The sequence below is a fragment of the Bombyx mandarina genome, chromosome 13 (genome assembly GCF_030267445.1).
Source record: "Bombyx mandarina strain Sakado chromosome 13, ASM3026744v2".
In the NCBI taxonomy this organism is placed as follows: domain Eukaryota; kingdom Metazoa; phylum Arthropoda; class Insecta; order Lepidoptera; family Bombycidae; genus Bombyx; species Bombyx mandarina.
The window spans coordinates 3883325-3895572 of record NC_143220.1 but is presented as its reverse complement, the minus strand read 5'-3'; the positions used below and the strand labels follow the sequence as shown (position 1 = coordinate 3895572).

Below are 12248 nucleotides of genomic sequence, written 5' to 3'. Positions count from 1 at the left end.
ATATTGGATTTGACACAAATGATATGATTGAAATCTTATAATATTAAAACAAAGGGGAAAATGAAACGAAATTCATAATAAAATTAAATATTTTGTTATTATAAAAACAACACATTCAATATGTTTTTTATGTATTTTCAAGTCATTATTAGATGATTGTCTGTTGAGACAAAGTAAATTAGAGAACGTATCACAAAAAAATAAATGCATATTTTGAAAAAAATTAAAAGAGATTAAAATACTGATGAGAAAATTAAACGCATAAAACATAAGGAATTATTATATTAATTAAAAAAAAACTTAATTTACCACTCATTTTTCGTTGGTAGACTAGTTAAATAATTAGAATAATCATATTAAAACATTTTTACTAAAATAGAAAAAAAAATTCAAAGCATTCACACAGTATCAAGGTTTTTTTTAATATGGCAAGAAATACCAAGGTACCTCAGCTATCAAAGAATGACTGGAAAATACAAACATTCATCATAATATCCTATTTAATAGTTTCAACTGAACAAATTAAAGATTTTAAATAAACAACAGTCTTAGAATAAAAGTTATTTACACGTTTTTTTTTTCGTTATTATTTTAATATAAAAAATATTCTAGTGTACACGTTATAATATTTTTCATATAGAAATATATTTGTCTCTATTTACATAACTAGAACGATAGTACAAAATAGTCAAATCTTTTAGGAATCATAATACTCACGTAGAAAGTTTGTCGAGAGGTACGCGTAAACTATCCGAAAAAATAATTCAAGGCACTTCAGAGAACACTAGGAAAACGTGTGGAAATTAAATTTAAAAAAATTATATCAAAAGCGATGTTCCAAATCAGGGTAATGTGTTTTATTATTCAAGCTCGGTAAATATTACTCTTATACGAGTACACACACATATAATTTTATGTATTTTTCAATTATTTATTTATTAAAGTATTCCAAAGGTGATCTCTCAAGCAAGTATAGGAACTTAAGTAGTAGTAGATAGTAGTTTTATTTTTCTAACTGGAAAGGCATAAACACTTGTTAAATGCAAATATATTTTTTAATAAATATTACTGGATTTGGCAACAAAGTCCTTTAAGCCAATGCAAATAAATTAATCACACATGTCACAGATTATACCTACTCGTGTTTTATTTTGAAATATCTGATATTAGGTATACATAAATATTTATATATCTTTTTTAAAAGTATTTGTTGATCAAGAGATTTTAATAATAGTTCTTTAAATAAATAAATAAAATAGGTTATTGCAATATGCGCGGTGGTGATAATCTCCATCGGTTTATTTTATGAAACGTGCCATATTGAAACATCTTACATGCTACTTTTAGTTCACGAATGTACCTCTCGTTATTTGTAAGTTTTGCCCCAACATCGGGTGCAGTCTCGGGCAAGGCAACAGTTTAACTATCGATTAAATAACTATATTAGAGAAGGAAGCCAAACGACATCACATACTAATCACCTACAAAAATACAATATATTAGTATCATCTATCACACGTTTAAACTATCGTTGGTTTATGGGGTTTTGATGCATAAAAAGATTTATTTATATTGAGATGACTAACTACAATTAGGAGAGTTGATTAGATTTTTTTTGTTAAAAGCAATTTTATAATGTATAGGAAGAGTCACTGAAATATTTCTAAACGTTCCATCCAGGGAGTGGAAACAATTTTTTACAAATTTGAAATTTGAATCAGATATGACTTAACGGTTGATAAATACGGATACTGACAAATCGAAACACGTTTCACACGATTATTAAACACGAAAATGAACATTTAAATAAGAAAAACATATTATCAGTTTAACAAGGGTGTGAGGTAATCGTTAAGCTAAGCTCAATCAATTCAAACAAAAAAAAAAACATTCAATTACAGAGATCATTGACCCCGTATATCAGTATCACGAATTTAAGTGTTCATTACATTCCGCAAAGCACATTATAATATTGCTTAAACTTTAAATTATGTTCATAGTTTCGGCAATTTTTTTTGACGTGACAACGTCTTATAATTTTTTTCGACGGGGCCGGCTGCACGCACGAAAAAACATGACTCATGCGGCGTTACCTCGCTCTGAGGCGTATTTTCTTATGACGTTGTCACGTTCAACTTTCGTCCGTAAACCGACTTTACAGGCAACCGATTTTTTTTTATTCATATGTTCGATGTGTCTATGATTGCTTTTGATACGGAACGCCGTCAGAATTGTTTTTTTTTTTAATCTTTAATTTAAATTCGCCTTCCTGAAACAGCATACGTTGAAGACACTAAAACTTATAAATCCACGAAACCTGGCACATAAATGTACAGTATGTACATCTCATATACACGGTAAACACTAAGTACTGAAATTTATTAATTCTTATGATTAATATGAATTGGCAGAACTTTCGAGTACCCCTTGATGTGTTCGTGTGTGTATATAAACGGGCATTTGCGAAAACTAAATATGTACGAAAATGAAGTAAGGCAAGATAGTTTTTATTTTATTTTTATTAGTCTCTTATCGCTATAATGGGCGCTGTATTTTTATGGCGAAGTAAAATGAGATTTTTTTTAAATACCAAGACTGCATTTTGCCTTTGAAAAATAATCTACATAATATGTTTAATAATTAAAGTGATTTATTTATTTCGATTCTATATAGGACATATCCAGATTTTATTGAGTGCATCTATCGATGTTAACATTAAATTTAGTTCTGGCAATATTTACTCTGTACGATCCTCTCTACGTCAAACAAACAAAATTGTGTTAATTTTATCGATAAATAACTATTAATGTTAGGAATGTATCTATTGTACGTAACCGGTTGACTTTTAATTAAGTTACACAACTCATTAAGTACTATGTACTGCGGAGACTAGATCAAACCGATGCCTCCAATGAACACCACTCTAACTCCAAATTCGTAGGTTTACAGGAGGAGCGTTTAAACGAAAAAAGTTGATAAAATCTTTATTATTGCAGATATATTTATGGTTTTTTCTTGTGTAACTAACTGATTTACTCTTGCTTCGAACCCCATCAATAATGAATTTGTAATACTTTTAAAATAGTGTAGCGATTTGTGTGAAAAACGACAATTTAAATTTTTTGAGTTAGAGTAGTGTTCATTGGAGGCATCGCGATTCCATAGAATGTATAAAGATAAGAACGAGTCAAATAAACACTTTAAAAATGTCAGATCTCAAAAGAAATACTGTTCATTTTGAAATGTACAAATAAAAAGTGCAATGAAAACCTTATGTTGTCTAATCGAACGGACTCAAATTGGAATTCTACATGCGGCGTGGGCTCGAACTATATAAAAACTCGACGAAAACTAAAAATATTTATCGATATATTAACTCTCATTTCTTGTTACCATAAATAAATATCTTTGACGTGTACGTCATAACTAATCGTGGCTTTTACAGTGAAACTTTTCGTTTTGCAAAAGCTAAACAAGACGAACGTATACGGTACGTAAGTCGATAAAACCGTTTTTCACTTTATAACAATTAAACATTTCGCTTGAAGCGATGCAACAATCGTAAATAAGATAATGTTTATACTGTACAAAACAATTGGTAACTGAACGTGACGCCTTGGTCCCACTTTGTCCCATAAAGCACTACATCACACATTTTCCACTTGATCCACAAACATTCAAAGTATTTTCCTCACATAAGCACTAGAGAACAGGCAACATGAGAAACTGTCCAATACTGACCGAACCCCCCCGCCTTTCATAGTTTGGGGGCAACGAGACCCATAAATGACGAGCCTAAAACCCTTCCAGTACTGTGACACATCCCTTGGGAGGATTGTTGGAGGCTTCCTCAGACCCGTCGAGAAGCAAGATCTGATCATGACACCTTATCCACATTTAACTAACCCGCGGTGGCAATCGCTAGGGCTGCCCTAGTTTAGTATTAGGGATTATGTTTAGACTAACAAAAATGGCGGCTGGTGGAGGCGTGGTGGGTAAGGTTCAAGACACCGGGCGCCGCGGGAGGGCGAGCACACAGAGACCGCAGGCCGCGAGCAGGCCGCACCGCTGGTTGCGTCACGTGACCGCCGCCACGTCCGCGCTGCTCTTCTGCAGCCCATCTTCATCGGTCGACCTGCAAACGAAATCAATCATAGTTCCATTGAAATTCTGGAATTCAACACGTCTGTGGACATGTCCGTGTTTACATGCGGGGTACCTGTAGAGCGTGTGTACGTGCGTACTCGTATACGTATGCGGGCGTACCTGTAGAGCGTGTGTGCGTGCGTACCCGTATACGTATGCGAGCTTACCTGTAGAGCGCGTGTGCGTACCTAATAGTACCTATTAGACGTCTGTATGCGTACCCGTATACGTCTATCCAATGATTTGCAAGCAAAGTAAATTGTCCCTTAGAAATAAGGTGACACTCTACAAAACTTGTACACGTCCGGTCATGAGCTATGTAAGTGTAGTGTTCGCTCACGCGGCCCGCGCTAACTGAAAACCTTTCTAAATCATACAATCCCGTTCTTGCAGGGTAGTCGACGAAGTCCCGTGGTTCATGATGAACTTCCATGATGATATGGACATAGAGTCCATCAGTATCTACTACAGTCGGCATTACTGTCGAGAACCCTCTCTTTGTGGCCGTCGGTAACTACATTCCCGATCCTGCGGACCGAATGGTAAACAGTCGACGTCGCCCAAAACACGTCATTTCGGATCCTCCTGATCCACTAACGGTGCTTTTAGGTACCTCAAGCCCCGGTCACCGTCCTCGCCGAACCCATCGCTCGCAACGAAGGGCTCGGCGAGTAAATTAACCCACAGACACAGCTCACTGAGTTTCTCGCCGGATTTTCTCAGTGGGTCGCGTTTCCGTATCGGTAGTAGATTCTGCGAAGCACTGCTCTTGCTAAGGTTAGTGTTAGCAACGTCATCAGGTTTAGGCCCCGTGAGCTCACCTACTTGTTAGGGTTACGTTGAAATGGCCTCTCAAGGCCATCAGCTTAGATAAAAAAAAGAAATAAAACCGTATACGTGTGCGTGCGTACCCGTACACGTGTGCGTGCGTACCTGTAGACGTGCGCCTGCGCGTGCGCGGAGCGGTAGTGCGCGGCGTAGGGCAGGCGGGGCCGGCGCCGCGCCGCCACCGCGCGCCGCAGCGTGCCCGGCCGCACCGAGTTGCGGATGGCGTGGTACGACAACCTGCGCACCGAGACACTGTGTACTGCTGGCCGTATCCGCGGCCAGAGCTCCGCGAGGTAACGGTATCACAATAACAAATACATTAGTACACTAGATTGGGGGGAATGGGGACAAATCTGGGATGCCACAATACTTTTGTTGACTTGTTAAATTTAACTTTGAGGACTGAAAATGACTTTTATTTCGTGTTTAAGAATATTCAATAGTTTAAATTAGTCATTAAAGTTTTGTAACTCAATAAATATATTAGAATGTTAATTACCTAAAGTTAGGTACCTATCTAACAACTAAATAGTGCCCTATCGAAAAACTCTATTGTCCCTTTAAGCGACCCGATTCACCCCCATCCCTGGGTGAATAGGAACAAGTGAGTTTTTGTAACTTTTTATTATTATTCTTTAATAACTACATCTTAGTGCATTATAAATTATGATCTCCGGTTTAATACTATAACTACAAAAAAAAAAAACGATAACTTAACTTCGAACTTAAAAAGTGTCGCGTTTCCTCCCATTTTACGGTAGCGGTAGGCATCGGCTTGACTCTGCCCCTGGCATTGCTGAAGTCCGTGGGCGACGGTAACCACTCACCATCAGGTGGGCCATATGCTCATCTGCCTACAAGAGCAATAAAAAAAATTCAAGAAGAAAACATGTTTTTTTAATTTAGAGTTCACACGCAACATACCTGGGCGCCAACGCCGCGACCGTGGTCAGAACGAGCAACAGCCAGTAGGTCGGATCTTTGACTGTGTTCATCATGACTCCATAAGTGGACGGCATCCCGAGGCACGGCCTGCACACCGTCTGGTACACCATCGTTAACAAGAAGAACGACATCAACGAACCGGTCAGGGCGAACACTTGAATTATTGTCTGTAAATAGAATGTTTATTGTTATACAACTTTTTAAGGTTTTTTTTTCCTACCTAAGCTTATAGCCTTGAAAGGCTATTTCAGCGTAACCTTAACTAGTAGGTGAGCTCACGGGGCTCAAACTTGACGACGTTGCTAACACGAACCCTAGCAAGAGCAGTGCTTTGCAGAATCTATCGCACCGCATCGGAAACGCGACCCACTGAGAAGATCCGGCGAGAAACTCAGTGGGCTGTGTCTGTGGGTTAATTTACTCGTCGAGCCCTTCGTCGCAAGCGACGGGTTCGACGAGGACGATGACGAATAGACTCAAATTATATTCACAGTGTGCATCGTTGCTCATAAATATTAAGTAATTTTAAATTTAATTCAATTATGATATTGAGTCTAGTAATATTTTTATCGAGAAATAGACGACAGTGGCAGAATATTCAAAAGACTACCATTGTTAGCGGCCACGAAAACTGTAAAGTAATCGAAACAGCGGAAATATTAAAATGAAAATTAAAAAAATAGTTTAATTTTCGGTCATCGCATACTTCAGTTCGGTCGCGATTTTTCCGGCATGTCATTCCCCTACTACTTGTTTTAGAAAGATGATTTTTTTTTAATTGAACAATGACACTTTACTACTCTTAAATGGACAAGTTTCAGTCGGACTTTATCGTTCTTAATTACCGTAGGTCATTGTCAAAATGAATAAATCTAAACAGAACACTTTTATTTGCTCCAGAAAACATTTAAAATGCGTGTGAATCATCTAAAAGCAGTAAGACAGTAAGGAACGGTAAGCGTCACACATTCACACGGTCACACAGCGACTAGACACTCTGTGCCACACTTACTAGTTTCGGGAAGAAAAGCTGCATGAAAGTTTAGTTTTAAGTCATTATATCTGTGTGTACAATCTTATAATTTGCCTTAAGGCATGAATGAGTTCACGGTGCATTTATTGTTAAGTGGTCAGTCGAGTCCAACATTATACTATAAACTCCTCCACTCATTTGGAGACATAATGGATAGGTAATGTCTTTTGGCGATTGCGTTTTCTCTGGTTCTTATACCTCAGTCGCCTTTTTCATGTTTTTGTCAAATGAACCACAAGTTATTCTTGGCGATATAGAATCGTTATTTTTTTTAAAGTCGAGATGAAATTGCTCTAAAATAGTCTACCGGAGCTTAATTAATTTCACTAAGGGCGCGAGACAGTGAAGGTTTCGTACTTGGATTAGCTTTCATCAGGAACTTCTTTTTATTTGTTATTTATATAATGATATGAAGCATTTAAGAATGAATAGACAATAAAATACTTTATTGTATTTTTTCTGTAATATAATAAGAAAACAACGTCTAAAGCCTTTAAATCTGTTTTAAAATTAATATTTTAAACACTATTAATTTTACAAAATTGAACGTTGTTTTTATTGAATGACCATACATCTGTCCATGACACCGAAGAAAAATTAAAAGAGTTTTAAATAATAAAGGTTTTTCTTTACATTTACAGTATTGTGTACGTGTTAACTGTTCAATGTGAAGAACAAAACGTAATTTACCCAGCTCCTGGTCTCGATGGCGACGTAGACCAGCATGACGACGAGACAGCAGGTCATGCAGCAGAGGCCGAAGGACCAGATGTCGACGGCGGAGTCCCAGTAGGCGGTCGCGACGCTGAAGAACACGACGAGGCTGATGTAGAGCGACTCGGCGAGCACCAGCCAGTAGGAGTGCGGGCGGTAGGCGAGCCCGCGCCGCGCCGCGCCGTACAGCCCCGCCACCTCGCCCAGCAGCGACGCCGGCGCCACGCGGTCGTACGCACCTGCGCGCGCGACCGACACCATTCACACATCACGATTCCAACTTACTAGTGTATTGTATGTAACCACTTGCTGGTATGATAAAGAGGCTCGGAATGAATGCGTTACCCAGGTTTAAAGCCCCTTATGGGCAGGAGTATAAACTAAAATTAAAATTAAAACAAAAATGTAAATAAGAATCTGTGGTTTTGTACAACGGCTGTCTCACCCTTCAAACCGAAACGCATTACTGCTTCACGGCAGAAATAGGCAGGGTGGTGGTACCTACCCGCGCGGACTCACAAGAGGTCCTACCAGCAGTAATTACGCAAATTATAAGTCTGAAGTATGAAGTAATTGAGAGCTTACCGATGACGATGGGCGGCAGCGCGGTGAACATGAGGTTGTAGGCCATGAGGTGCAGCTGGTCGATCATCACCGTCGCTGAGAAGCCGCAGTACAGCTGGTACCAGAACACCATGAACACGAACGTCTGTTAGAAATTGTACAAACAGTTGAGAGACGGAGTGAGACAGAGATAGCATACTTTAGGTACTTTTTTTTTCCCTACCTATGCTGATAGCCTTGAGAGGCTATTTCAGCTTCACCCTAACGTGTAGGTGAGATCACGGGGCTCAAACCGGAGTGTTGCTAACACTGGCCCTGGCAAGAGTCGTGCTTCGCAGAATCTACCACCGGATCGGAAACACGATCCACTGAGAAGATCCGGCGAGAAACTCAGTGGGCTGTCTATGGGTTAATTTGCCCGTCGAGCCCGTTGTCGCAAGCGGCGGGTTCGATGAGGATGGTGCCCGGTGCTCGTGGTACCTAAAAGCACCGTTAATGGATCGGGAGGATCCGTAACGACGTGTTTTGGGCGACGTCGACATCAGTCAATAGGTAAATATCATTGATACAACAGGCTATATTTTTAATAAAAGCGATATCTTCTAGAAAACTCCTAAAAATTCTGAAAAAAAAACACGGCAGGTATGTTTCGGTGTTCTACGATTGACAATATTTGTAGTCATCTATAAAAATAAACCAGAAAAAAATACACAATAGTATATTAACAGGTTATCCGGCCCTTCTCAAAGCTGATGTCAACATTTTTTTTTATTGCTTCGATGAATGGACGAACCCACGCCCCACCTTATGTTAAGCGTTTACCGGAGCCCATAGACATCTACAACGTAAATGCATGAGTTGTAAGTTCTCAGTTTTAATAGTATAACAGCTACCCCGCCCTTCAAACCGAAACGCATTGCTGCTACACGACAGAAATAGACGGGGTGGTCAAGTGGTCATACTTACCCGTGCGGACTCACAAGACATCCTACCGCCAGTAAACACATATAAGTTACGTAGTAAAAAAAACAAAAGTAACAAAATCTGTTATATAACTCAATATGAGTGTAACCTGCCAGGACTATAGACGCCAACGCTGATATCCTGCTATTGCCCATACACCATCGTTCCTCTAAACAAAACCAGATCCGAAATGTGTGGTCTACTCACGGCATTTTTGAGGAAGAAATACAGTATCATCCTGGCGAGCCGGTCGTAGCACCAGTGTCCGTGTACGAGCAGCAGCCGCTCTATGAACTTGAACCTCGACAGCGCGAAGTCCGAAGCCATCACCGCCTGCATACCTTCCTGGCCAGACAGACCTGGACGGAAAAAAAATTTGGTTCACTTGTAGGAGAAGAGTTTTTGTGTGTGGAATCTCAATGAGACAGATGTCAAGGGGCAAATCGCCTCCCGTCTTGAGGCATGAGGTCTTCTGAGTCTCAAGCGTGAGAAATAAACAGATTGATGATGCCTATCCGTACACGCTCTAAAATAATCATTTAAAAGCTATTGGAGAAAGAAACTGAAAGAGATAGACACATTTAATGAATGAGACGTCTATATCGATGAACAATTTAGCAATGTTTCTTCAAATATTTCTTGAAATCAACACTTCAAACCTGTGAGGTCTGTTAACGTCAGAGAAAACTACTTTGGAGATTTAAATGAAATTAGTTATACATTAAACTCAATTAAAACATTAGAAGGTCAACGTTAATTGGGTAGTAACAAGCAGTTATTAATTAGTTCAGAGCGACCGACACGTACCGACGCCGACGTCAGCCGTTTGTATCATGGAGACGTCGTTGGCGCCATCGCCTATAGCCAGGGTCGTCACGCCGAGCTCTTCCTTCACCGCCTGCAACCAACCAGCGATAGCCGAACAATAACAAAACAATCTATAAAGTTGTTATTATATGGAATCTACAGTTGATGTGTGTGTGTTCCTTATAGATTCCGAAAGGGCCCGACTTCTATGACTATCATTTTTAGGTAACCTTCAAACTGGCCCAGTCGAAGATTGGTATTTATTGGTAGAGATCGGATCAATGGCAAGTTAAGCATCGCCAGCATAGCAGACTGGGTTTGACTAGTTCATTATATTAGAGATAGCAGAGCCTAAAAAAGCTTGTAGTGTGTAAATTTGATAGCAACAAATCGCACAGGCACTCGCCGCAAAACTAAGTAGTAAAATCCCTCAAAGAAGGCGGAGAGTAGTAGACAGGAATATAGATAATATATATGAATCGATCCAGGATAAAATAAATTAATAATCTAAGCAATAAAAAAATTTGAACCTTTAAAAACCAAAAATAATCTATAATAAACCTGTAATTTACTAAAAACATTAATACAAAATGAATGTTACTAAAAAGTATTATATATGGGGACAAACAAAAAAATTAAACATATTTTTGTGTAATCTAAATGTCGCCGTAAAATATTATACCCTACGTCATTGAATCTAATACCACCTCATATGTTCCAACATTTTAAAAAGATTTAGGTTGTAGAGCGAACCACTACTGTGTGTATATACCTAGTCAGGTCATAAATTCTGTCACATGTTTAATGTAAAATAATTGAAACAATTTTATTTATTATGTAACCATTCATATACCAAAATGAACTTAACAAAACATAGATTCTTATGACATTAAAGTTTATTCAAAATGACCTCCGTGATTTTGAATACAGGCCTACAATCTGCGCGGCCAGTCGTCTATCGCAGCACGAACGAGGTCCATGTCAATATCGGCGGCTGCTTTAATCAAGGATGTCTTGAGTGACTCCAAATTGGGATTAGGCTTTGAGCACGCCTTTTCCTCCAAGTGTTGCCATATCTTGTAATCTAACGGATTCAAATCTGGACTGGAGGAGGGCCAGTTCGTGCCGGATGAAGTCGATTTCACGTGCCGCCAGTCAGTCTTGTGTGCTCTTCGCTCTATGAGCTGGCACCGAATCTTGTTGGAATACCCAGTGCCTGTTATTAAACATGGTATGAGAAACAGGTTCCACAAGGTTCGTCAGGACTGTATTTTGATACACAACTGCATTCGTTTTTACACCTTTCTCACAAAAATGTACCTCTGTTAAGCCCCAATAAGAAACTTCCAACCATACCATGAGCGAGGATGGAAAATGACCTCGTTGGACACGCGGAATACGGTTGCTCGCTTCTTCACTACTGTGTGCGTACACCTTATCATTTTGTTTGTTGTAGCTCTCTTCTACGGTAAAAATTTTTTCATCCGAAAAAAGAATTTCCCGATATTTTTTTCCCGCGTACCGCTTCAACAAAGCGCGGCATCTCTTCAGTCTCAGGTCCATTAGACGAGCATTCAAACGATGTCCTGTTTTTCTTCGATATGCCCGAAGCCCTAAGTCTTCATTTAACACCCTTTTCACCGTGGTTCTGCTTAACCCCATCTGAAGGGCCAATAGTTTCTGCTTACGTTTGGGATTTCTTTGAATTCGCGCCTTCACAGCTTTTATCACTGCTGGAGTCCTAACAGACCGAGGGCGACCACTTCTTGACCTGTCATCTACACTAGAGTCTTCATTGTATTGTTTGATGGTACGATAAACGAATCTTTTGGTTATATTCAAATTTTTCAGTATGTTAAAAATTTCAATTGGCGCGTAACCGCAACGATGCAACGCAATAACTGCAACACGGTCTTCTTTAAGCGTCCACTCCATATTTGTGTAATGAGTAAAATTCTAAAAGTATACATTTTTATTTTCATGAACAATTCTAAATTCGAATTCAATAAACTTTTTTGTGGCCAGCATTCTAAAAGAAAAGTTTTTACTGTGTGACAATACTTATGACCTGACTAGTTACTATGTGTGTATATATTACGTTCGATAAAAATCTGCCTCCTGTGGTACAAAAGCAACAAAGCAAAAAGAAAATTTTAATTAAAACACATTATTTTTGTGATAATATGTTAATTAATTCTATTTGTAATCACTTTTACTAGCGTAGCTCAAAGAAATTTCATCATCATTG

The 12248-nt window shown here is 38.8% G+C and overlaps 1 protein-coding gene across 1 annotated transcript in view; it reads right to left on the bottom strand.

Moving 5' to 3' along the window:
* Positions 1-75: 75 nt before the first annotated feature.
* LOC114252482 (phospholipid-transporting ATPase VD) overlaps positions 76-12248 on the bottom strand; it is a 71440-nt gene continuing 59267 nt past the window's right edge. The window contains exons 10-16 of the mRNA XM_028186945.2: positions 10001-10091; positions 9401-9552; positions 8252-8375; positions 7643-7905; positions 5899-6086; positions 5080-5211; positions 76-4135 (exon numbers count right to left, since the gene is read on the bottom strand). Of these exons, the coding sequence (XP_028042746.2) occupies positions 4078-4135; positions 5080-5211; positions 5899-6086; positions 7643-7905; positions 8252-8375; positions 9401-9552; positions 10001-10091 (1008 nt within the window). The 3' untranslated portion in view covers positions 76-4077. The remainder of the gene's footprint in view (positions 4136-5079; positions 5212-5898; positions 6087-7642; positions 7906-8251; positions 8376-9400; positions 9553-10000; positions 10092-12248) is intronic.